Below are 25742 nucleotides of genomic sequence, written 5' to 3' on the forward strand. Positions count from 1 at the left end.
GATCATGCCTCTTTTGGTCAGATTTCTTTTTTAATGTTTATTTATTTTTGAGAGAGAGACAGTGTGAGGAGGGGACAGGCAGGAGAGGGAGACACAGAATCCGAAGCAGGCTCCAGGCTCTGAGCTGTCAGCACACAGACCGACATGGGGCTCGAACCCACGGACTGTGAGATCATGGCCTGAGCTGAGGTCAGACGCTTAACCTACTGAGCCACTTGGGCGCCCCACATTGCTTCCTTTTTTATTCATTTTTGAGAGACAGCAAGAGCGCATGAGTGGGGGAGGGGCAGAGACAGAGGGAGAGAGAATCCCAAGCTGGCTTTGCACTGTCAGTGCAGAACCTGACTCGGGGCCCGAACTCACTTACCGTGAGACCATGCCCTGAGCCAAAACCAAGAGCCAGACGCTTAACCGACTTAGCCACCCAGGCGCCCCATGGTTAGATTTATTAAGTATTTGATAATGTTTTGTTATTATACATGGTTTATGCAAATAGATTGTGTACAGCAAACCAAAAACTTACCATTAACTTATAAACTCTTCTGAGTTTTCTATGTTTACAATAAAATAATCTGTGAGAAGACAGTTTTGTTTTTCCTTTAAAATTTTTATACCTCTTAATCTTCTTGCCCCTCCTGTATGGGTAGAGGAAAAGTAGTGGGCACCCTGACTTGTTTCTGGCCTTTGAAGAAATCATTTCAATATTTCACTATAAAATATGTTCACGGTGGGTTTAAAACAGATGCCCCTTCCTGTTGGGATGAGCACTGGGTGTTGTATGGAAACTAATTTGACAAATTTCATTAAATAAATAAATAATAAAACAGATGCCCCTTAAGTTCCCTTCTAGTCCAAATACATTAAAATAATCTGTATCCTTTTACTTTCAATTGTCTTGTAAAATCAGCCTACAGATGGGGGCGCCTGGCTGGCTTAGTGGAGCGTGTGACTCAATCTCAGGATTGTGGGTTTGAGCCTCAACATTGGGTGTAGAGGTTATTAAAAAAAAATCTTAGAAAGAAGAGATCAACCTATAAATGGATTTTTAAATCTAGACAACACTGTCTTCCAGTTGAAACATTTATATTTATCGTAATTGATGTACCTGGAAAGATTTCTACTTTGTTATTTGTCCCACCTTTTCTTCGCTTTTAGTTTATCACCCTTCTTACTTAAAGTTACTTTTTACTGGGTACAGAATTCTAGGTTAATAGTTATTTCCTCTCATATGTTGAAAATATTCCTTTGGTCTCCATTGTTGCTATTAATAACATCAGCTGTTATCTATTTGTTGTTACCCCTTTGAAGACACTTTTGTCTCCAACACTTTTAAGACTTTTTTGTCTTTGACATTCTGCAGTTTACTGTGATGTGCCCAAGTGGTGTTGTCTTTGTATTTACCCTAATGGTATTCCTTGGGTTTCCTGATTCTATGAATTGTCTTTCATCTGTTCTAGAAAATTCTTAGCCACACCTTCACCTGTTTTCTCTGCCTCTACTGAAACTGATTGGACCTCTCTACTCCATCCTCCTTGTCTCTTAATAACTCATATTTTTTGTTTTTTGCATTCTGGATTATTTCCACATATCTTTAGGTCTTTCTTCAGCTCTGAAACCAATCTATTTAGTTTTTTTTTTTTTTTCTAAGTGGTTGTGCCGACTCTTCCATTGAGTTTTACATGTCAAATATCTTATTTCTCCTTCTAGTTGTTTGCTTTTCAGATTTGCTTGGTCATTTTATATGCTCTCTACTTCTATTTTAGGATCTTTTTCTTTAAATATATCAAAAACACACATCTTATATTGTTTGGTAATTCCAGTACTTTTTTTTTTTTTAATTTTTAATGTTTATTTTTGAGAGAGAGAAAGAGAGAGCATGAGCGGGGAAGGGGCAGAGAGAGGGAGACACAGAATCCGAAACAGGCTCCAGGCTCCGAGCTGTCAGCACAGAGCCCGACGCGGGGCTCGAACTCACGGACCCTGAGATCATGACCTGAACCGAAGTCGGATGCTCAACCGACGGAGCCACCAAGTCACTCCTTAAATTGCCCTTCTTTTTCTTGTTTCCCAGAGTGGAAACTTCTAAATTACTGATTTCAGATCAATGCTACCAGTTTCCCTCTAAGCACTGCTTTTGCTGTATCCCACAAATTTGGTAAGTGTGTTTTCATTTTCATTTAGTTTAAAATATTTTTAAACTTCCCTTGAGATTTCTTTTTGACCCACATGTTATTTAGAAGGGTGTTGTTTCATCTCCACGTATTTGGGGGAAATGATGAAAATTTAGGGGATTTTCCAGTTACCCTTCTGTTAGTGATTTCTAGTTTAATTCCATTTTGACCTGAGAAATGTATTATTCCACTGTAATATTATTTCCAGTCTTTTAAATCTGTGAAGGCCTACGTTATGGACCAGAATGTGGTCTGTCTTGGTGAATGTTCCACGTGAGCTTGAGAAAAATGTGTATTCTGCTGATGTTGAAATAAGTCTATAGAAGTCACTTGTTGACTGATGGTTTGGTGACCTCTATATCTTTTCAAAGACATTATAAAGATTGACCACAGAACAGAAAGAGCTGAGAATTAAAATAGTGGAATTTTAAAAAACAGTTCCAGAGAAGAGCTGAAAGAAAAATTGTTAGAACATAGGATAGAAAGACAATATGAGAGAAGAGAGAAGAAAAACAGACAATCATTCCTGTTCTCTCTGGAATTCCCATTTATCAGGTGCTCGGTTAGTGAGAATTCCAGAGAGAAGAGAGAAAATGGGAGGAAATCGTTTAAGAAACAAAATTTTGTAGAAGTGAGGGATATACATTTCCACCTCAGAGCACAACAAATAACGACACACATGTAAGTCATGTCCTGACATTTCAGAACAAGAAGGCCAGGAGCAAAAATGGCATGCAACTTCTCAACAGCATTACCAAAAATCAGAGCACAAGGGAATACCGCCGTAAAAATGATTTTCTTGCATGAAAACTATTTTCAACTTCAAATTTTATGACCTGCTATCACACATGTATGTGAATGGGATAAAGAAATTTTTAGACAGTGTACTAAACTAAACTTTTTTAACTCTAGTGACTTTTTAAAGGCAGTACTGTGGATACACTCCACCAAATGAGGGGTAAAAGAACTGTAAGGATGAAGAGAAGGGGCCCAGGAGTCAGAGGCTCTAGTCAGGAGAAATAGTCTGCAGTAGTTCTAGAGAGCAAACAGTCCTCACTGAGGCAGGGGATGATGGAAAGTATCCAGAAAAACAAACTGTCAGAATGGATGAGGGAAGAATGAACAATTGCTACATACAGAAAACTAACCAAATGGAAAAAAAAAGGCAATTATTAACTCCATGAAAAATTAAAAGGTAATTTAATTATATCCCAATTTTGGCTCTGCAGGGAATAACTTTCATATAGTAAGATAAACAGCCATCTAAACAGTAAGTATTGATTTACCTAAAAACTGGGGAGAAAAAGCGCAAAGTACTCCACAAGAGAGCTAAAGCCTCGCCTTTTACAATAGGGACGCAACAGATAGTGTCTAGAATGATAAATCAAGCAAGAGTAGTATAAGCATATTTTTAAGATAAATAGCTAATGGATACCTGGCTGGCTCAGTCAGTGGAGTATGCGACTCGTGATCTTGGGGTTGAGTTCAAGCCCCACCACTGGATGCAGAGATTACTTAAAAAAATAGCTAAGAGAACTGAAAATGATTGTAGCAAGGGAGCAGTAGTGGGGAATGGGGAGAATTCCATAGTACTAAGTAGGTACGTGGTTTTAGATAAATACTTTTTTAAAAGATAATAACTTCCCTCATCCCTAATGTACACAATCTCCTGGAGCTCCAACCAGTGAGTGCACTGGGTGCCATGACTGTTCCTGGTTTCATATTGCTTTATGTATACTTGTCCACATCAGTGCAGTTCATGTATTTTTAATAATAGATACATAGTATTACATCACACAAACTCTCTTTAGGTGCTGGGCATAGGAAGCTTCTCCACTTCCATCATCATGAATAGCTACAAACTAGACTTGGTGTTCCGAGCTCACACAGTCATCACATGATCGGGGAAGAAGAGATTGTATGGTCATATGGCCCAGTGAAGAGCTAGCCCAGCCCCAGTGACAGAGCTCCAGAGATAAGGGGCTTACTACCTTCTAGAGCAGGCCTTTCCATCTCTGCCAAGCTCTCTTAGGAAGCTCTGCAGGTTAAACCTCCCGCTTCGTCCAACTGTGACTCACTTGGCTTGATCTAGAGACCCTTCACCACCCTGACCCAATTAATCTATGTCTACAAGCGGCCAGGCTCTGCACAGAGGAGGGGGATGGGCTCTTTCTTTGGCCCATACCCCATTCTTTCTTAACCTGGCCCCAGAATGCATTCCTTGGGAGGGTTTGGGGTGAGCTGAGAGCTGTGTCACCCCAATCCCTTGCTGGGGTCCTGGACAAGAGGTTATTGCCCGGCCATGGCAGTTAGTGTGGGGCCCTTGGTCTCAAGGGCAAAAGCCCTGCAGTTACTCCTGTCAAATCCCCCCTTTCTGGAGTGGAGTCCTCATTTCCTCTAGAGCGGCTGCCAAGCTCACAGGATGCTAGAGCTCAATTTGGTCACAAACTGCCTCATTTTACATGTGGGGAAACTACAGCCTAGAAGGATTTGGTTACTTCCCACAAGCCTGAGGTACCATATGCTAGGCTGTACCTGGTCATACAGAGGAAAAGACAGGTGCTCAGGGAGCAGGGTTCCTGGCTCCTAAGTGGCTCAAGGTGGCCCTGGTAGCACCAGCCTGACACTGGCCAGGGCTCAGGAGGCACTGAGGTCCGGGACTGTGGGTCTAGGGCCTTTGTGGTCTGAACATGTGCTTTCCCTCAGTCTTTAGCCTCACTCAACACCTCTGGTCCATGCCATTCCAGCTAATGCCACTGCCCAGTAAACTTTCCACTTACGTGATTGATCTGGGCTCCAGGGCACAGAAGAGCAGTTCTGGGCTTCTGCCTCCTGTGCCACCTCCCCAGGGGCCGGAAACGCCTCTCCTGCGCACCCCAGCCCCACTTGTGCTCTAACTGAGCCTTCCTCTCCTGGGACGCTCTTTCTGGACACGAGCGACCAAGTCAGGAGCGGCAGTTGTGTGGTGTTCAGAAGCCCGGTGGGGGCTGGGGCCACTAGCTCCTGGCATGGGCGCCCTATGCTTTCCTGGCACCACCTCCTCCCTTGGCGATCTTCATGGAGCATCACAGGCCTGAGACTTTGGCTGAGCCCAAGATTTCAGGAAAGGCCCCTGTGGGGAGGCAACTACTCCCTAGGCTCCCTTGTTTGGCTCACAAGGAGAAATCAGAGCATGTGTTTTGCCTGTAATCTGGACCAGCATCAGACAAGCCTCTGGAACCCCAGGGAGCAACAGGGGGCTCAGTCTCACCCAAGAAAAGCCTCTGATTACCCCAGGCCAGGCCGTGGCCAATTCTGGCCTGGGCCTGCAGCAACCCAGGAGTAATGTGCCTACAGAAAGCAGCAAAGGAGAAGGCTGGGCCCGAGCCCCCTCATCTCACCTTGACCACTTCAGAGATCTTCCTTCGGCCCTGGGGGTGATTTCTGGACAAAAGTGGGGAGGATGAAGGGCAGCAGTAGTCCGGTGGGCAAATGCCTGGGTTTTCCTGAGGGGGAAGGAGCTGAACCTCCTGGGTACTCACTGACCTGCTGCTATCGGTCACCCAGCAGTCAGGGTGGTGAGAAAGGGGACACTTAGGAGAGGAGAAGGAAACCGTGGCCCCAACATACTGCTGCTCGGGGACTGGGCCATTGACTCTGCCCAGCTGAGTGGAAGCGGCTGAATCTTCCTGGTCCCGATTCTACAGGGGCTTTAACACCAGTCCAGGGGTCAAGCGGCTGCCAGCCCCTCGCTCACGGGCATGTTGATGTGGGCACTCAGGAGGGGTGCACTCTGGCCTTCACGAAGCACCAGCACCTACGGAGGAAGTGCCGTGGCAGTAGGGGCATGCCCCCTTTACTTCCTGCTCCCTGCAAAGGCCAAGCCCAGCCTGGTCTGCACTGGTCCCCGTGACAGGCCACCAGGGCTCTGTCAAAGGGGATGGGGAGGCTGCAGACACCCACCCGGACCTGGCAGCCATGTGGGGGCCTTGTCCACCTCACTCTCACTGTCTCCCCGACGTGGTACCAACAGTGGGCGACCTACCTTGATCATGTCCGAGATGCCTTTGTCACTGAGACTCTCCACAAAGGTCTCTAGTGGGTAGCTGAGCCCTGGCACCAGCAAGGGGACCTAGGTTTGGCGACAGACAGGTAAGGAAATCAGCTCTCATGCCTGGACAGTGTTTGGCAGATTCCAAAGCACTCTCACACCTGCTATAGCAGCTGAATTCAGCATAGGCCTGGCAGGGCGGGTGGGGCTGATGGGCCCATTCACAGGGCATATGGGTTCAGTGAGGGGAGTGGACGCTCGAGGACCACATGTATGTCCAGGATTAAACTCAGACCAATCCCAGAGTCTTTCTCAGCCTCTGGTCCTCCCAACTTAGGATCAAATTGGATCTGGGGGGGAAATTAGGCCCTTCACTCTGTGGAAAATTTTCCTTGGGGCAGAAAGAGGCTCCCATTCCCACCGCAGGCATGGCTGCGAGGCAGGATGGGCTCTGGGTTCTGGCTCTTCTCCTAGAACCTTCTGTGTGGCTCCTTGAGACCTCTCTCAGGCCGGGAGAAAAGCAGCCAAGGCAGGTCTTGGGCATTCTCCCCAGGGGAGGACCCTGCCATACCCCAGCCTGGTCTGTGGCTGTGGCCACCTGCCAGCTCCCTCACCACTGACCTGTTAGGGCTCTGTGGGCACCTAATCAGGCCCCAGCCTGGTCTTCCTCAATCCATGTCTCAGTGGGGCAGCCCAGTACCTTGAAGAAGGCCCGGGGCAGGGCGTAGAGCACCTCGTTGTACAGGAAGCAGACCAGCAGCCCCAGGATGGGTCGGGCTGCTGAGGTGTTCTGCAGGTGAAGTGTGAGCTTAAAGGTGGGACCCAGGCCCTGAACCTGTGGAGAAGGTGGGGTGGGTGGAGGAAGCCCTTAGGAACAGTGGCCTTGGGCACTGAATCCCACGTGCCCTGGCCCTGTCCTCCTGCTTTGTCATCAATGTTCTCGAGTTACTCTCTGCCAACTGCTCTAATGTATCGTCCTGCCCCTCAAAAGGCCCCTCAGAAGGCCAGAGGCTAGTTCCTGTTTGTACAGGGATCAGCAAAGGCCAAGTGGGGGAAGGGGCTTGACGTAGACTGCTCAGGAAGCTGGTCAGAGGCAGAGCTGGCCCAGAGATGAAAGCCCAGCTCCCACCTATGGCCTCACCACTGTCCCTGCTGCTCTCTTCCCAGGATCTGACTTCCTCCCACTCTCACCCTAGGGTAGGCACAGGGATTTCATGTTCCTCCCTTTCATTCTCAGTTGCTTTGTAGCCTCTCCCTCTATCTATCTACTTCCTTTAGGGAAAGAGAAATTGGAAACCCATTTGAGTCAGACAGCACGCCTCTGGGACCCATTTAGCCCAGATGACCTTGAGGTTTCTTGTGTCTGAGTGCAGGGTCTCCTCCTCCCGTGCACGTCTCAGGACTTCCCTTCCCTGTAGCAGGCAGTCCTAGGCCCCAAGCTGCCCACAGTTACTGAAACAAACAGCTTTCTTCCTTGTACCATAGCCGTCAGAGTCCCTCCAGTCCTGGGAAGAAATGTCCCAAGGTGACTACTTGTGTGCCCTGCCCCAAATGCGGGGGCTTGTTTTGAGGCACGGCATGGGCTGAAGGAGCTGGAGAGTGTGGCCCACTCCACGGCCCGCTGAGGGGAAGAGGCAGCACAGCAGAGGGGAGGAGAGAGAGCACTCTCCTACAGGAAGACAGACACTTGGTCTCTGGGCCTCTGGGAGGGGAGAAGGGGGCACAAGGCCTAGTGGGCTCAGAACTGGCTCTGGGGCTGAGGGGTTCCTACCCACCCTTGCCCTCTGCCCCTCTGGCCCTGAGGTGGCCTGACTGCCCCCTAGCCCTGGGTGCTCACCACAGCGTGCAGCTTGAGGGGCTCCCGGGCTGTCACAGATACAGGATTCAGGCTGGACTCAAGGGCCTGCACGTAGGCGCGGGCAGTCCGGAGGCGCAGCAGGTAGAGGTCGGTCTGGAAGGTCCGGTGCATGGCTGAGGAGAGGCGCACAAAGGGCTGGTGCCGGAGGGAAGGAGGGAAGGAGGGGGCAGAGGCAGGGGAGAGGGTGTCTTGCGCGGGCTGCTGTTCAGACAGCACAAGAGGAAGGCAGGGGCCGCAGGAGCTGGGAACGTGGGAAAGGGAGGACCAAGGTGCAATAGCCTGGCCTCGGTCCGGTGACACTGGACGCTGTGGGCCACACGCTGGCTGCCTCCTGCTTTCTGGTTTCCTACCACTGCACAATCCCACTCTCCGGGATGGCTCCTTCGATTTCGCCCTAAGGGCTAGTGTTCCCTTAAGTCTTGTCCTTGGTCCTCTTCCTCTATGCCCTGCCCCGGCTGTGAGCACTCCACTGAGGAACAGCTTCGAGCTCCTGAGGGTGGGGACTTGTCACTACCGAGGCTGCAGTGCCCCGCTCAGGACCGGGCCCACGTCCACTCTCAGTCCTGCTTCCAGCTGCCTGATGGTCACCACCCGGACGTCCCATCGACATCTCGAACTCAACACCGCGGACACGCACGTCATTCCCCCGACTCCGTCACTGCGTCCCCATCCACCAACGTGCCCAGGCTCACCTCTCACGGTTACTCATTTGCCAAGGTCTGAGGACTCTTCCTCAAAGCCGCCTCCAGAGCCCATGCCCTCTTCGTTCCCCCGGGACCCTCTTCCAGGCTTAGCACACTGGCTTGCCAGTTGGTCCTCGCCCTTCCACGCGTGTCAGGCGCCTCCCACCCCTCAGAGGTCTCATGTCTGGACGTTAGCCTGTTAGCCCGTCTATTAGTCTTTCCTTTTTCCTCTAGTACTTTTACAACTTATTTTTAATTTACTCAGAATTCATTTTTGTGTCTGGTACGAAGCAGAGTTCGAACTTTTTTTTTTCTAGAAGCATGCAGTCCCAATTATGTTTTTTGGACAGGCTTTCCTTTCCCCACTAATTTGAAACAACACCTTTAACATAAACTGACTTTTCCCATACACGAGGGTCTGTTTCCGGACTTTCTAAATGTGCCCTGGATCGATATCAATCTCCGTATCACACCACAGCTGCTAATTCCTACAGCTTTCTAGTTCATATAGTTCCTTCTGCTGAGAGGCTATGTCCCCTCATTCTTTTTTTTTTTTTTTATTTTTTTTTTTTTTGGGGGGGGGGGGGGCGGTGTGGTGGTGGAAGGGGCAGAGAGAGAATCCCAAGCAGACTCTGCACCATCAGCCCAGAGCCTGAGGAGGGGCTCAAACCCACGATGATGAGATCGTGACCTGAGCCAAAATCAAGAGTTGGATGCTTAACTGACGGAACCACCCAGACACGCCAAAGGTCCCCTCATTCTTAAATTCCATCCCCCAATTTCTTAGATTTACTGAAAATCAACTGGTCAAGTCCTCAAAATAAACCCTATAGGGATTTTCACTGTAACGTTGCTATGTTCCTAGATTAATTTTAGAAGCTGTTAATTAATCAGCAGCTTTAAAGCATTAGGTCTTGCTACCCTGAGAGTCTCATCATTGAAATATTCAGATGGTCTTTTACGTTCTTGAGAGCAGTTTTATAACTTTCTTTCTTAGACTGACATTTTCTAGGGATTTTGTTGCCATTGTGAATGGAAACTTTGGATTTTCCAACTTGGTATATACCAAATTATTGAATTTTGCATATTTTACATTTGGTCACTTTAGAGAACTTCCTAATTATTTCTTGAATGTTTCAATTGTTTCTCTTGGATTCTCTCAGCTACAACAGCCTGCTAGCTCTTTTATCCTCTAATTTACCCTTCAAAACTATCAGCAAGGTCTCTTTATAAGACAGAGCTGGTCGAGTCACTGTATTTTTCGGCTTAACATCTTTCCCAGCCCCCACTACCTAGAATCAACCAAACATCTTAGCTTTGCACTCCAGGCCCTTTCGGAGCCAGCTCTGCCCTGCCTTTCCAGCCCCTGCTCTGGCCCCCCTGGCCTTCCTGCACTACACCCGCGACCACGTGGAAGATGCCACTTAAATCCAGGTAGGATCCTGTGACTCTACTCACGCCTCTGCCTGAATCTCCCTTCCCTATCCTTCTCTGTCTGCTGGACTTATAATCATTTTAGGGTGAAGTCCAGTGTCACCTCTCTCTAAAGCCTCTCCCAGGCGCCCAGGCAAACTTCCTCACCCTTGTGAGTCTCAACAGCCCTTTGCAGAGACCTCTTCTACATCTGTCACGCATGTGAAATTAGCAAGGTAGACTGAGTTCCTAAGGTAGGTTTCTAAACCTATTTCAAGGCATTTGGCACAAGGCCTGGCATAATCCTGGGTACCGAATGAAGGGAAGAATGAATGAAAGAGCAAGAAAAACTGAATAGGAAAAGGAAGAACCCTGGTCAAATTCAGCTTCTCTCATGAGAATTCCTGCATCTAGAAGCAAGTGTTCTCTCCTCTGCATTCGAAGGGCGTGTGCCCTCACCCACAGGATCTCCCACCTTGGGGCAGTTATTGGAGGCAGGGGACACCTCCTAGGCTGTCTCTGGACTTCCAGAGGCAGGAAAGCTGCCTGGTTGCCCAGTGCTTGGGGCACCCAGGCGGGTTCACCCAGTTCTTGCTGCTTTAGAGCAATGGAGAAGGAAGAGGCAGGACCTGGCCTGAGACTCACCGGTGCCAGCCTCCCGCTCTCGCAGCGTCTGATCCACGTAAAGCCGGGTCTTTCGGGGCACGTTGAGTTTCAAGGCCTGGGCTGGTGGGGGGCCCGCCTCACCTCCCCCTTCCACAAACACTGCCGTACGCTTCAGGATCTTGATAATCAGGCCACCGCCTAGGGAAATGGACAGACAGAAACAGATCTGTCCTCCCCAGTTCTACCCTACATTCCCATTCTTTCCTCCCCAAACAATCTGCCTCATTATAGACCCAATTCTGTCCATGTTTGTCGTCCTGCTGAGATTCTGGGTATCTAGAAGGAATAAAGGATGTTTTAATGTCCTACTATCCATCCGTTCATTCAGTAGTTACTTATTAACTATTGTGATGTTAATAGTTAATTAACATAATAAATGTTGATTAAATATTGTGATGTCTCCTCAGACACTGAGGAGACTGGGGTGAACTGGAGACACTGGCGCCTGGGAAGTGAAACCAAACTGCTGATGAGCTGGCCTCAGACAGGACATGTGTCTACAAGCCTTGCTTCCCAAACCCAGGCCTGCCTATGCTTCACGTCCACATCTTCTTTCCTAGGATCTAGCCTGTCACCTTTGCGTCTAACTCTAAAACTCTTGCCAGGTCTAAGTCTGCTCACCTCGTGTGGTCATGATGAGGGTGTTATCTTCCCGTCCATACCGGCCAAAACAAAGGCTGGTCACTGCATCCTGTGGTGGAGACACCAGGACTTAGTTGGGAAAATACCATGGAGAGGAGAGCAAGACTGGGGTGGAGTGATAAGGCTGGGAGACCCCAGATATGATATAATAAAGAGATGTGAGGTAAGGCCTGGGGCGATGCTGCCTCTGACATATTTCCTCTATTTCTCATCTCCCATCCAATCTCACTGCCGCAGTCACAGTTCCAGACTGAATGTCATTGGGCTTCTGGGGTCACCTTTCTAACAGGTCCCCAACCTGGTCTTTCTCCTTAATCTGTCCTTCACACTGATGCCTTTCAAAAATATAAACAGGATCGTGTCTATTTTCTGCCAAAAAAATTCCCATGGCTTTTGTCCTCCTGGTTAGAACAACTTAAGGCCTTCCACATCAGACTCCAACCTCCCTTTACTGTCCCTCTCCTCTTTACCCTCCTCCCACCCCTACAGCAGGCCTATAGTTCAAACCAACTGCTCTCAAACTTTACACATACACACACACACACGTTTCACATGTGATATAACCTGAGCTTTCTTTCCTTTTTAATGCTTATTTATTTTTGAGAGAGAGAGAGAGAGAGGAACAGAGACAGAGTATGAGCAGGCAAAGGGTAGAGAGAGAGAGGGAGACGCAGAATCCGAAGCAGATTCCAGGCTCAGAGCTGTCAGCACGGAGCGTGATGTGGGGCTCGAACCCACGAACTGTGAGATCATGACCTGAGCTGAAGCTGGACGCTTAACTGACTGAGCTATCCCGGTGCCCCTCTTTTTCTTTTCTTAAGTAGACTCCACGCCCAATGTGGGGCTTAAATTTCCGACCCTGAGATCAAGAGTCACGTGCTCTACCCAGCCAGCCAGGTGCCCCCTCTGAGCTTTCTTTTTTATGTTGCTGGTTGTGGCCCGTTAAATTAATTTAATGACCCACAACTTAGTGTTTGAAAAACTCTAATCCAAATTCCTCGAGCCACCTGTATTCCTTAATCAAGAACATTCATGCCTCTCAGCCTTTGTTCATGCTGTTTTCAGTCTGGAATATTCTTTATGTATTCACTTGGCAAATTGTTTCAAGGCCCAGAGGAACTGTCACTTGCTATGAAATGGCTTGTGAGTTCCACCCCCATTTATCCTTCACCACCACCCCCAGTTGCTAGGCCCCTCTGTGCTTTTTCAGTACTTTGTTCCGCTTTAGACTTGCTTGTATTTGAATTAGCGGTGTCTCTGGCTAGCTGTCATCTTAAATTATAAATTCCCTGAAGGCAGGATTTAGACATTGTTTTATCCCCCACATGGGCTGTGCACATGAGATGCTCAACAAATGTTTCTGAGATACATCAAAAGTCAAGGGCATCGGGTGGGGATCAGGAGAGGCAGCTAAGAAGCCCCAGAGGTGGGACCAGAACAAAGAGGAGTCAGCAGCTCACCGGGGTGCGGATGACATTGAGCAGGGTCTTATCATGGTAAATGCGGACTTCTCCATTGGCCAGCCCAGCCATGACGGCCTGCAGGCCCCGGGAGTGCTGCTCCAGGAGATTCATGGTCAAGATGGCTGCTGGCATTTGCACTGTCCACAGCTTTTTACCCTGGGAGAGAAGAGCTTCTTACCCTGGGAGCGTTCAGGACACAGCGTGGAAAGAAGGGGTGGCTGGAGTTGCAGGGAAAGAGACACCAGAAGGAATCGCTTGCTAAGGGGGACCAGAGACACACACATGGAGGGGCTGGGGGATGATGCTTGCCCAAAGGCCACACCTTGTGGGTGAAGCCATGCAGGCTGTCTTGGGTGCTGCCCACCACCAGGACCTTGTGTACCCGGACAAGCCCCACAGGCTGGGCGCTCAGCTCGATGCAGTACTTGGGGCGCTTGGAGTCTCTGTGGAATAAAGACACACTCTCCAATCTCCAGAGCCTCTTCAAGCCTCGCCTTCCCTGGCCGACACTCCTCTTTCTAAGCCCCACAGACTATCCCTGAAGGAACCTTGGCCCCAAAGTAGATGACCATAGTATTGTTTCCACGTTTACCACTTAGCAGCTGTGTGACCTTGGATAACGTGAAGTGTGTTTTCTTTCCCAGTCTCCCTGCTGCCTTTACTACAGTGATTTGTGTGATAACCTGGCATTTAATGGTTTACAGTGAGTGCACTTAGGCTAGGTGAAGTGCCACTGGACTTAGGCAGTGTAGCAATTTATCAGAAATGCATGAGAAGTCTGCTATGTGTAGATGCACTGTTTTCAGTTTCCCAGCTTCTAAATCTTTCTCTTATCAAGAAAGGAGGGGTAATTCCTGCCTACTAATCACAGGCTATGGCTCCCCTTTCTTCATATGATGGCCATAAGATGATCATATCCCATCTGATGACCCATCCGAGAGCCTCCCTCTGGTCTCTGGTCCTCCTTCCAATCTACTCTCCACCCAGCAGAGTAATCTCTTAAAAATATAAATGGCTCATAATATTCTTCTGATTAAACCCCATAAGAGTTTTCAAACTCAAAATCTTTATCATGTCCTAACAGGCCATGCCTGGTCTGCACACATCTCTTTCCACCCTCCCCCCTGCCCATCAAGCTTGAGGAGCACATGGCAATGTCTTTTCTATCTTGAATTTGCTTAAGTTTTCTCTGCTTACAACACTTCTTCCCCACTTTTGGAATAACTGGCTCCTTCTTAACCTTCCAAATTATCTCCATAGACAGGTGTTCACTGATCACCTTGGCCCTATTATTTTTGCCCACTGAGCTTGCATTTTTCCTCCAAAGCATGCATCCAATTCAAAATACATCTTGCTTTGTTGACTTTAACATCTGTCTTCCCCTGAGGGCAGGGCCAATGTTTAGTTTATATCATTTATTTTTTTTTTAATTTTTTTTTTTTTAATTTTTTTTTTCAACGTTTTTTTTTATTTATTTTTGGGACAGAGAGAGACAGAGCATGAACGGGGGAGGGGCAGAGAGAGAGGGAGACACAGAATCGGAAACAGGCTCCAGGCTCCGAGCCATCAGCCCAGAGCCTGACGCGGGGCTCGAACTCACAGACCGCGAGATCGTGACCTGGCTGAAGTCGGACGCTTAACCGACTGCGCCACCCAGGTGCCCCTAAATTTTTTTTTTTAACGTTTATTTATTTTTGAGACAGAGAGAGACAGAGCATGAACGGGGGAGGGTCAGACAGAGGGAGACACAGAATCTGAAACAGGCTCTGGGCTCTGAGCTGTCAGCACAGGGGCCCGATGCGGGGCTCGAACTCACGGACCGCTAGATCGTGACCTGAGCCGAAGTCGGAGCTCAACCGACTGAGCCACCCAGGTGCCCCTAGTTTATATCATTTAGCAATACATCCTCTATGCTTTATATAATGCTTAAAACATGGTAGGTCCTCCAAAATATTTCTTTAATTAGAAAATGATTATCAGCCTAATGCATAAAGAAGTGTCACATACCTATAAAGCAATACAGCAAATGGGAGGCTGTTTTTGTTTCTTCCCATCACTGACTGCACTGCTCACGTGCTACAGCCACCTTACCCAGTCTCTCACTTTGCCTGCTCATCACACAAGCCTGCAGGTGGCCCCCTATGCACGTGAGCTCACCTTCCTAGCCAAGTTCCCAGCTCTTTCCACTCCCAAATACCAGCCCCAAAGCCCCTGAAACCAGCCGGTTTCTGAATGTTCCTTCTGGCCCCACAGACCACGATGCAGTTACCTTCTCAGGATATAGATGTTCCCGTTGCGGCAGGCAGCAGCAAGCCGGAACTCCACATCAAACTGGCCAGAAACATCCAGGAAGACGGGGACGCTGGGTAGGCTCATCTGCAAAGGAGAGGCTCAAACATCCCAATTTTTCTGGTGCCCATCTTTCCCTACCTTGAAATAACGCCTGTGAGTTGGTTCCTTGTCCAAAGTCCCAATCTCCTCATTGTCACCCTGCTGGTCACAGTTTTTGTATACTTTTCCCGGAGGGAAACTCGGCAACAGTTTTGTCTATACCTTTGACAAAACTATGCCACTTCTAGGAACGTACCCTAAAGACGTATTTAGATAAACATGCACAGGGGTTTGGGCAAGGAGGCCTACTGCACTGGTGCTGACAGTAGTGAAAACTGAAAACAATGTAAACATACAGTGAGTGATAAGGTAAATAAATTATGGTCCATTTATATAATGGATGTTGTGTGGCCTTTAAAGAAGCTAATGTGGTTTTATACAGATATAGAAAGACACTGATGAGTTCCTAGTATGTGAAAAGAGGTTACGTGATCCTTACCACAAAGCCGTTTTTGTAAAAAAAAATGTATTTATGAGTTATATATCTGTGTCTCAATATAAAAATGTCCAAAAAGACATGCCAAAACTTTAATAGTAGATATTGTGGGTGGTGGTATTTTTGGACATATACTTTTTTCTTTATGCTCATCTACATTTTATAATTTTTCTACAATGTGTATTACCAAGAACTAGGGGCAGGAAATGGGGGAGGGAGTAGAGGGAGGGAATGCAGCCTGGGCCTCAGCTGTGCCGAGGGCCTGGCCCCATACTGACTGACCTTGGCCAAAATGATGAAGGCCTCCGGGTCCAACACCAGGAGCTCCTTGTTCTCAGTGCCCAGCACCAGGCAGGAAACAGCATCCTCGTCAGCCAGGTTCTTCTTCAAGGTGGTCATGGTGGTGATGACTGTCTGTAGAAGAACTCCAGGAGTCAGCCAGGGGGTCCCCACCCACCATCCCCACAGATACCCCAAGGACACCACAGGAGGGAAGAAAGAGAGCAAAGGAGGAGGAAGAGTATCAGAGATGTGATGTAAGTTTTATGTACACAAGTATTTATGGCAACAAACCTAACTTTTTTTTTTCAAAAAATTTTTTTTGATATTTATTTATTTTAGAGACAGAGCACAAGCCGGGGAGGGACAGAGAGAGCCAGAGACAGAATCCGAAGCAGGCTGCAGGCTCTGAGCTGTCAGCACAGAGCCCAGTGTGGGGCTTGAACCCACGAACCATGAGCCTGAGCCGAAGGCAGACACCCAACCGACTGAGCCACTCAGGTGCCCTAGCAACAAACTTAACTTTCTAACAACAGAGAACTGTTTAAGTCAATTACAAATTTCCATCTGATCAAAAACCACATAGTCATTAAAGAAAAATCACACTTTTAAAAGAAGATTCAACGACAGAAAGAACACTTCTAATGTATTCAGAGAAAAAATGGGTAAAATGTTATGTTAGTATAATCCTCGTTTAAAAACATATGAATGAAAAAGAACACGCTGGCAGGCGAAACTCATATTTACTCAAATTGGTTCTATCTGGACAATGAAATCACAGGTAATGTTTAATTTCTTCATTGTGCTTTTGTAGAATTTCTACAATGGGCACATGTTCCTTTTATAATTGTGATTGGAGAGAAAACTTTTATTTTTTATTTATTTTTAATGTTTATTTTTGAGAGAGAGACAGAGTGTGAGCGGGGGAGGGGCAGAGAGAGAGAGGGAGACACAGAATCTGTAGCAGGCTCTGGGCTCTGAGCTGTCAGCACAGAGCTTAGACTGACATGGGGCTCGAACTCATGAACTACAAGACCATGACCTGAGGACGCTTAACCGACTGGGCCACCCAGGCTCCCCTGGAGAGAAAACTTTTAAAAGAGAAGAGGATGATCCCTTTTTTAGAAATTTGTCCTATGAAAATAACTTAGCAGGACCAAAATTTTCTCTGGATAAAACTGCTCATTGTGTCTTTTTTTTTAATGTTTACTTTTATTTATTTTGAGAGAGAGAGAGAGTATGCATGAGCAGTGGAGGGGCAGAGAGAGAGGGAGGGAATCCTAAGCAGGCTCTGTGCTGTCAGCACAAAGCCTGACTCAGGGCTTGATCTCACAAACGGTGAGATCATAACCTGAGCCAAAATGAAGAATCAGACACTCAACCAACTGAGCCACCTACGCAACCCATGTGATTATCTTTAAGATTAAAAAAGAGGAATCATTCTCAATGCCTAGTGGAAAGAAAAAGGTTACAGAAACATGGATGTTAATGGTTCCCAATTATATAGCTATGACATATATCTTGGAAAGATTGCCTCACTCCCCTAAACTGCATCTTTGAAGCAATAATTAATTCATTTCATGATTTTATACGTACTCAAAGATACCGACAACAGTGGATTTAAGCTGCTGATCAGCAGGAGACAACAATATTTCCCACAGAATTGGTCTAAGGCTAGCCAAAAGCTGAGGCATGCGTTGGCCAATGTGTTGGCTCAAGTGGCTTCTACAGGAAGTGGAAGGTTCCCATGAGGCTTTCAAAAATGCAGAGAACAGCTCTGGGATGGGACTGAAGGTCAGCCCCTAGGTCAGGAATCACTAGAGTTTACTGAACAGGTTCATCAATAAAACCATGAAAATGATAATTAAGAAAAATATGAAGTGAATAAAAGGGATACATTTCTTAGCTAATGACCTGCATGTGAACAGTTACATAAACTATGAATGAAATAATTGACAATTAAGGAAATAATCAAGGGGCCATTAAGAATGGAGTTCTTTTCTTTAAATTTAAACCTTTTTTAAAAATTTATTTTAGAGAGAGAGAGAGAACAAATGGGGGTGAGGGGCAAAGGGAGAGAGGGGGAGAGGGGGAGAGAGGGAGAGGGGGAGAGAGGGGGAGGGAGGAGGGAAGGAGGGAGGGAGGGAGGGAGGGAGGGAGGGAGAGAGAGAGAGAGAGAGACAGAGAGAATATCTCAAGCAGGCTCCACGCTCAGTGCAGAGCCCAACACGGGGCTTGATCCCACAACCCTGGGATCATGACCAGAGCTGAAATCAAGAGTCGGATGCTCAACTGACTAAGCCACCCAGGCGCCCCAAGAATGGAGTTCTTAAAGACTGTTTAAATGCTCAAGATATAATGTTACATACTCAAGGAAAACAAATTATAAAGCATATTTGTAAGAAAATGTACCAAAATGGTAAGAATGAGTACCACTGGGTAGTAAGATTATAGTCATTTCTCCTTTATACTTCTCTTTATTCTCTAATCAAAATATGTTATCTTTACTCTTAAGAGAAGAAAAGGTATGTAAAGTTCTGTAACTACATATGTTAATTCAAAGCTGCCACTGTTGAAACGTAAGGCCCTGCCGCTTTGTGACCATTACGTGTGGCAGGGGCTGGAAAGGAAACTATAAAGTGACACTAGTGGGGGTTGGTTGTAGAATTTACCACTGATGTTATGAGGTCTTTAAAAAAATTGCCCACCTTTTTTATAGGGAAATAAAGAGCGAAGGGGCATTACCTGCCGCTTGATGGACTTGGATTTGTGCTGGCTCACAAATGCCTCCATTTCACTCAGCTCCAGCTGTAGAAACCTGCACACACAGAGAACTGGCACCTGCATGCCCTGGGCCTACTTCCCTCCACAGGCCATTCCACAGCCACTCCCTCCCCCTGGAGCTTCTGGAGCCCCGGTCCTCCACAGGGCCCTTACCTGAGTGACTGTACCGACAAAGGCACCTCTGCCTTCTCCCTGAAAGGAGAGGGGCAATCGTGGCAGATTTAGTCGAGGAACAGGGCCCTGGGGTTCAGACCAAGCACGGGATGAAGGAGAAGGGGTGGGGGGTTAAGGGAGGGGTGGGAGGCATATGAAGGGGAAAGTGGGCTCTCACCGGATGCCTTCCAGCATCTCCTTCAGCGTCAAGGGGTCAATCCGGTCCTGTGACAGCAAGGGAATAAGGTTAAGTCTGTGAGCTCCAGAGGCAGGCAGGGAATGAGGATGACTCAGTGGCGGCCATCTTTGCCTTCTCATTCCCATCCCCGACATCACTTACCTCCTTGGCCTGGTTCCAAAGATCTTGTTCCAGGGGGTTTGGCGGCAACTGGGGCAGGCTGAACTTGAAGTAGGGCCTAAGATTCTTATACACATACACACAAGGGCCTGAAGCGAGTGCCAGAGCTGGTGTCCGGGGTTCATGTTGCTCCATAAGGAAGGTGGCGGCCGCAGCTGGCAGTGCAGGTAATGGGCTTTCAGTCAGCACTGTGGGTCCTTTGAGCACCTTCAGGCGGGGATGCTGCCCACCTGGGCCAAGATCCCCCACCACCAGCTGTAGAAAGAGGCTGGCTTATTCCAGGCTCAGGGTCTAAAGACCTCTCCACTGACCCCCTTCTTGGGCTTAGCCTTTTTGCCAGTGCACATTCATTCACTCCTATATCAATGCACCAAAGGTGTGGGGCAAGGAGACTTTGCAAAAAGGCTTGCAAGTTATATGACCTTGGGAGAGTTGATTAAACTTCCTGAGCCTCAGTTTTCCTACCCGCAAAATGGGAATACCTATCTCATGACACTTGTAGTGAAAATCAAATGAGGTAACGAATTAAGCAACCTGGTGAAGGCTAGTGAGGAGTAGGTGGCAGATGATGTTTTCGTTATTCATTTGGGAATCACTTCTTCAGAGCCTGCTCCATGCCAGGCACTATTCTAGACAGTGGACAGTGGCTAAAGTCAGTGAGGTGCTGGAAACTCATATCTGGGCCTCTGAAGCCTGGCTTCCGAATGGGAAGAGAACACAAGCATGCATGCAGACAGGATGTGCTCTGTGGACAGAGAGAAGAACCAAGCTCCCCAGTCTCTCTTTTCCACCCTCCAAACTATCCTCCAAGCTACCGTGTCTGCCAAGCAAGCCCATTCTCCCAAGTGAGGCCTTCAAGGCCTCTCTGATCTGGTTTCCAACCTGTTTTCCATCACCTTCCAATCTATGCTATTCTCCAGCCAGGATGGGGGCTGCCACAGAACATCTGGATTCTGAGAATGTACAGTGTGCCAGGAGCAGTGTGTACAGTGTGTACAGAATGTACAGTGTGCATGTAGTGCAGGCACTACATGCATCCTTTCATTTAATCCTTTCAACAACTCATGGGATAGGTACTATTATTAGCCCCATTGCACAGATGGGGAAGCTTAGAGATGTTAGGTAACTAACTTACCTAACTTAGAGATGTTAGGTAAAAGTCACTCAAGCAAGTGGCGGAGCTCGGACTGGAATCTAGGTCTGTCTGAGTCTAAACCAGTGGTATTGACTACTAGTTTACTTACTTACTTACTTATTTATAGAGTTTGAGTGTGCGTGAGCAGGGGAGGGGCAGAGAGAGATGGAAAGAGAAAGGATCCCAAGCAGACAGCACTGAGCCCGACTCGGGGCTTGAACTCACAAACTATGAGATCCTGACCTTAGACAAAATCAAGAGTTGGACACTGAACCTAATGAACCATCCAGGTGCCCCTTAACTACTACTTTTATTGGCTTTTACTTTCTAACTTCAAATTTACTCTTTCAAAATATGCTATAAACTTCCAAGTCTCTGTGCCTCTACTTGTGCTGTTCCCTCTGACTGGAATGCTTCCCCCCTCCCCTCTTCCATACCTTCTTGATACATTTCTTTCATCCTTCAACACCCAGTTCACATGTTACTGCCTCCTGGTGCCTCCGGATAGATTTCACTATTCTCTCCCTGCTGCTCCCATAATACTTTCCATATATTCAATTTTAACATCCTTTTGTTTACTCCATAAAAATTTACCAAGTACCCAATTTGTGCCAGGCACTGGGCTAGATTCTGGGAATCAACAAACTAGCTCTTAAAAGTTATTTCACAAAAGCATCGAATATTTCACATTAGTTATTGGAGCTGTGATTTCTATACCTTTCACTGCTATAAATCCAGTGCCAAGCACACACTAGGTATTCACTCCATATCGATGGATAAATTAAGGGCAGTGTCTGTATCTCTTCCCGACTGTGTACTGATTCATTTCTTTTTTTTTTTTTTTAAGCATAGGGTTTTTTTTTTTTTAATTTTTTAAGTCTTTATTTATTTTTGAGAGAGAGACCAAGTGTGAACAGGGGAAGGGCCAGGAGAGGGAGACACAGAATCTGAAGCAGGCTCCAGGCTCTGAGCTGTCAACACAGAGCCCGATGTGGGGCTTGAACTCACGAACTGTGAGATCATGACCTGAGCCGCTCCGATGCCCAACCGACTGAGCTACCCAGGCACCCCCTGATTCATTTCTGACTTTAGTGTCTGCACAATGCCTGACACACAGTAGAGGTTCACTGCACACTTGCCAAGTTGCAGAATGCTTTAAGGACAGGAATTGGGGGCATATGTCCACCGAATTCTCCTGTACTCTCCGTGAAGGGTAGGGTTCCAGACCTATCTTCTAACTGCCCAAATAACATGCCCACTGTGGGTTCAGTGCCCATGGTTGAGCCATAGTGGAACAAACACATGACTGGGAATGCAACCAGACCCAGGTCTGCCACTTTTTACAAACTCACTAAGCTTACTCACTCTGAATCTATTTTCCCATTAACAAATTGGGAATAATATGTATGTATGTACGTATGTACGTGAAAATGTTCAAAGAGGGTCTAGTCCAGAAATGGACACTCAATATATGTTAACCCACTTTAAGCCCAAAATATTTCTCAACCTTTTAAAAACCTGTACCTTTAATTTTAAAATTTATTTATTTATATTTTACTTATCTTTATGTTTTTATTAAACTTACAATTTAACCTTTTTATTAAAGTTTTCAGTCATATACAAAAGCAGAGAGATTAATATAATGAATCCCCACATACTCACCATCCAGTTTCAATAATTAGTAACTCATGGCTAATCTTAAAATCTATGCTCATTATATATTTTTAATTTTTAATGTTTACTTATTTTTGAGAGACAGAGACAGAGCATGAGTAGGGAAGGGGCAGACAGAGAGGGAGACACAGAATCCAAAGCAGGCTCTAGGCTCTGAGGTGTCAGCACAGAGCCTGACGTGAGGCTCAAACCCATGAACTATGAGATCATGACCTGAGCTGAAATCAGACGCTTAACCAAGTGAGCCACCCAGGCGCTCCTATTTATTTATTATTTTAGAGAGAGGGAGAGCATGCAAGCGGTGGAGGGAGCAGAAAAAGAGAGAGAGAGAGAATCCCAAGTAGGCTATACTCTCAGTGCAGAGCCCTAGGTGGGACTCCATCCCACGACCCTGGGATCACTACCTGAGCCAAAAACAACAGTCGGACATCAACGACTGAGCCAATCAGATGCCCCTTGCTCTTTTAATAAACATAAAGCTCTCTCTTCCCTCCCTTCTACTTGCTCTCCAGATTCCAACGCCCCACTCCCAACCAACGGATGTGCCCTTCCAGCAAGGAATTATGTCAAGTTAACAAAATTAAGAGGCTTTGTCTTGGCAGAATCCCCAGCAGCATTTTGTTCTGCTTTGCTTTCTGCAGTCTGTATTCTGAAATCAACAAGTTCTCTTCACTGTCCACATAAAAATAAAACTTAACACTAAATGTACTTTTTCAGGGTACATGAGCTCCAGATTACGCTGAACTCCTTTGGAGCCATCAGGAAACCTCATTTCCGATATCTCCCCACCCCCCAATTCTCTTTCAGCTGAGGGGATATGCTTACCTTGTACTCCCCATCCCCATGCAAATCTGCCAGCGCTGGAAAACACAAAAGGGCCATAAACCGGGGTTTCAGAAGCTTTGAGGCTTCACTACAGAACCATTATTTGACCCCTCCACCCCACCCCACCCCCCACACCCAGAAGCAGGGGTTCCTGGTCCCAGAGACTCACCCAGGCAGCTGGAAAAGGTGTGGATGTTGGCCACGGGGTCGTAGTGTGCGTCCAGCCATTTCGAACTGGCCTCGTTGCTGGGAGAGGAGGGAAAGAGTTGGGCGCTGAGTCCCAAGGGAGAGTAAGAAAACTTTGAGGGGGCTAGTCTCAGAGTAAAGTGTGTAGGGCGCTCTGAAATGGGGATACAGAACCTCTGGGTCCAAGTCCAGGCTCCACCACAGGCTCCCTGAGTGACCCCGAGTCACACACACGCATATTCACTCCTTGCGCCTCAGTTTCCCTGCTTGATCCCTAAAATCCGTTCAAGGACACCCGGTGCCTTCCGAGAACCGCAGGTGCCCAGATCCCAGGGCCCCAAGACCCCCTCTTTACATTTATAGGAAAGGAGGCCTCGAAGACCCCGGCCTTCACCTCTCAGCTCGGCCGCAGTCGGAATCAGACGAAGACGCAGCAGCCATCTTCGCAGACGTCGCCCTGGCAACCGGCTTCGGCCAGCCGCCGCGCAACGCCCAATAACTCCCGGGCTCGGGGAAGCGCGCGTACAAAGGTTCCGGGCACTCAGCTTTCCGGCCCGGGGCAGGGAGGTCACCGTGCGGCAGACGCTGCACTCGGTTGAGTTTCTGCCTGCTGAGGCGCAGTCTCTCGTCCCAGCTCATAGGTTTTACCTTTGCTCCTTCCCAGCTAGAACTTGGGGGCGCTGGAATCTCTAGGCTATTGACAGGACCCTCTGGCCTCAAGGCCTGGAGGGAAGCCCTTCTAGTGTTTATGAGCAGTGAGAGTAACTGCTTACCCTCTTCATCCTCATGGTTAACGGGCTGGAAAGATTCTATGTCCTTTCTTCCCATCTTACTCTAGCGGTCTGGGCTCGGAGAAACAAAACACGGGGTTAAGAGATTAAATCCTAGGATTGACTGACGTTGAGAGTTTCTATAGTTTTTAGTCTCCTGTAATATCTTATTTTATTTTTAATTTTTTTTAACGTTTATTTATTTTTGAGACAGAGACAGAGCATAAACGGGGGGGGGGGCGGGGGGGGGGAGGGTCAGAGAGAGAGGGAGACACAGAATCGGAAACAGGCTCCAGGCACTGAACCATCACCACAGAGCCCGACGCGGGGCTCGAACTCACGGATGGCGAGATCATGACCTGAGCTGAAGTCAGATGCTTAACCGACTGAGCCACCCAGGCGCCCCTCCTGTAATATTTTAAAATACAGGAAATGCCACAAAGGAGGACTGCAAAAAAGGTTCTATGTTCCTCTTTGTGTTTGTCTTGTACCATCTAGAGGTGATATCAAAATCCTATTGTAGAGGGGAGCCTAAAACTGACCTTCCTTCCCTTCCCCAGGGCTCCCATTACCCTCCTGGGAACAAATGAGAAGTGAGGCAAACGCAAGGATTCACACAGATCACAAAGATGGTGGTTGTTTCTAATATTTATTTTTCTGGTTATAAAAGTAATACATGAAGAGCACTGGATTGGGAGAGGTTTTGAGTCCTGCAGGATCTAGACAGGTCACTTCTCACAACTTCCATTCCCTCACTTGGGAAGCAGAATAAGGAGCCTGGCCTTGCCCACTCTACCAAGGGCAGTGCAGATCAAATGAGATAACACAGGAGAAGCACTTGGTAAACTGGAAAGTGCTGACAAATGGAAGAGGTTAGTGTCACCACCCTCGGCTGAGGTAGCACCAAGGTCTGAGCTCCTGCTCCTCCCCTAGCATACACGTGGTTTGATGGAGTTGAGGGAGGAGCTGCATAAATCGGTCTCAAGCCTGGCCAGATGGGGCCTCACTGGGGCACTTCCAGAACCGGGCATCAGCTGTGGCCAGTTGGGTGAGGATCTCCTCCAACTCGGGCCCGTCCTCTGGGAAGCGCTCAGAGAAGGATTGGATGAGACCAGCAGCCGAGGCCTCATACTCGAGGAGCTGCACTTCTGAGCCTGGGGAGGAGTTTAAAAAAAAAAAAAAACAGCAACAGGGAAAGGTCTTAATAGGGAAGCAGATAATCATAATCATAGAAGCAGGTAGTTACCAGGTGCCAAGAATCGTGCTCGGTGTTTTATTATCTAATTTAATCCTTATAATAACTCTATGAAGAAGGAAGTGTTAAAGGGGGAGTAGTCAATAAATTGCTGCACTCATTCATTCATTCATTCATTCACTTAATGAGTATATATACTCTAGTGCCATGTTAGGTTAAACGGATAGTCCTTGACCTCCAAAACCTTACAGTCCAGCAACTGCTTCATCTCTGACTACTGTGGGACCTTGGGAAAATTTCACAAGCTCTCTAAGCCTCACTTTCCTCATCTATAAAATGGGAATGAGCATAGTACCTCTTCTCTCAAGAAGCTATGGTGACTAAATACAACAATGCACAGGGGTACCTGGGTGGCTCAGTCAGTTGAGCATCTGACTCTGCTCAGGTCATGATCCCAGGGTCATGGGATTGCGCCCCATGTCAGGCTCCATGCTAAGCATGGAGCCTGCTTAAGATTTTCTCTCTCTCTCCCTCTGCCCCTCTCCCCCACTTGTGCACTCTCTCTCTAAAATGAAAAGATAAATATGATAATGCATGGAGTAAATGCCCAACAGGTGCTAGGTATCACTA

At 47.5% G+C, this 25742-nt stretch overlaps 2 protein-coding genes across 8 annotated transcripts in view; both read right to left on the reverse strand.

Annotated features, from left to right (window-relative positions):
• Nucleotides 1-3354: 3354 nt before the first annotated feature.
• BBS1 (Bardet-Biedl syndrome 1) lies at nt 3355-23698 on the reverse strand. 2 transcript variants are annotated; one of them, XM_049615925.1, is made up of 17 exons: nt 23542-23698; nt 23131-23207; nt 22962-22996; nt 19310-19582; nt 19148-19194; nt 18970-19008; nt 18778-18850; nt 16036-16167; nt 15196-15302; nt 13249-13369; nt 12924-13082; nt 11443-11512; nt 10801-10959; nt 8039-8172; nt 6902-7036; nt 6196-6282; nt 3355-5967 (listed from the first exon to the last, which is right to left on the reverse strand). In XM_049615925.1, the coding sequence occupies exons 1-17, from the start codon at nt 23586-23588 to the stop codon at nt 5881-5883; spliced, it is 1782 nt and encodes a 593-aa protein (XP_049471882.1). In that variant the 5' UTR covers nt 23589-23698; the 3' UTR covers nt 3355-5880. The 2 variants fall into 2 exon arrangements, with proteins under 2 accessions (XP_049471882.1, XP_049471873.1); XM_049615916.1 differs by lacking the exon at nt 3355-5967 and having other exon boundaries at nt 6199-6282; nt 6823-7036; nt 23542-23683.
• Nucleotides 23699-24549: 851 nt separating this feature from the next.
• DPP3 (dipeptidyl peptidase 3) overlaps nt 24550-25742 on the reverse strand; it is a 35221-nt gene continuing 34028 nt past the window's right edge. For all 6 annotated transcript variants that reach the window (XM_049615824.1, XM_049615816.1, XM_049615861.1 and 3 more), the window contains exon 18: nt 24550-25071. In XM_049615824.1, the coding sequence (XP_049471781.1) occupies nt 24899-25071 (173 nt within the window). In that variant the 3' untranslated portion in view covers nt 24550-24898. The remainder of the gene's footprint in view (nt 25072-25742) is intronic.

This window comes from Panthera uncia, chromosome D1 (assembly GCF_023721935.1).
Source record: "Panthera uncia isolate 11264 chromosome D1, Puncia_PCG_1.0, whole genome shotgun sequence".
In the NCBI taxonomy this organism is placed as follows: Eukaryota; Metazoa; Chordata; class Mammalia; order Carnivora; family Felidae; genus Panthera; species Panthera uncia.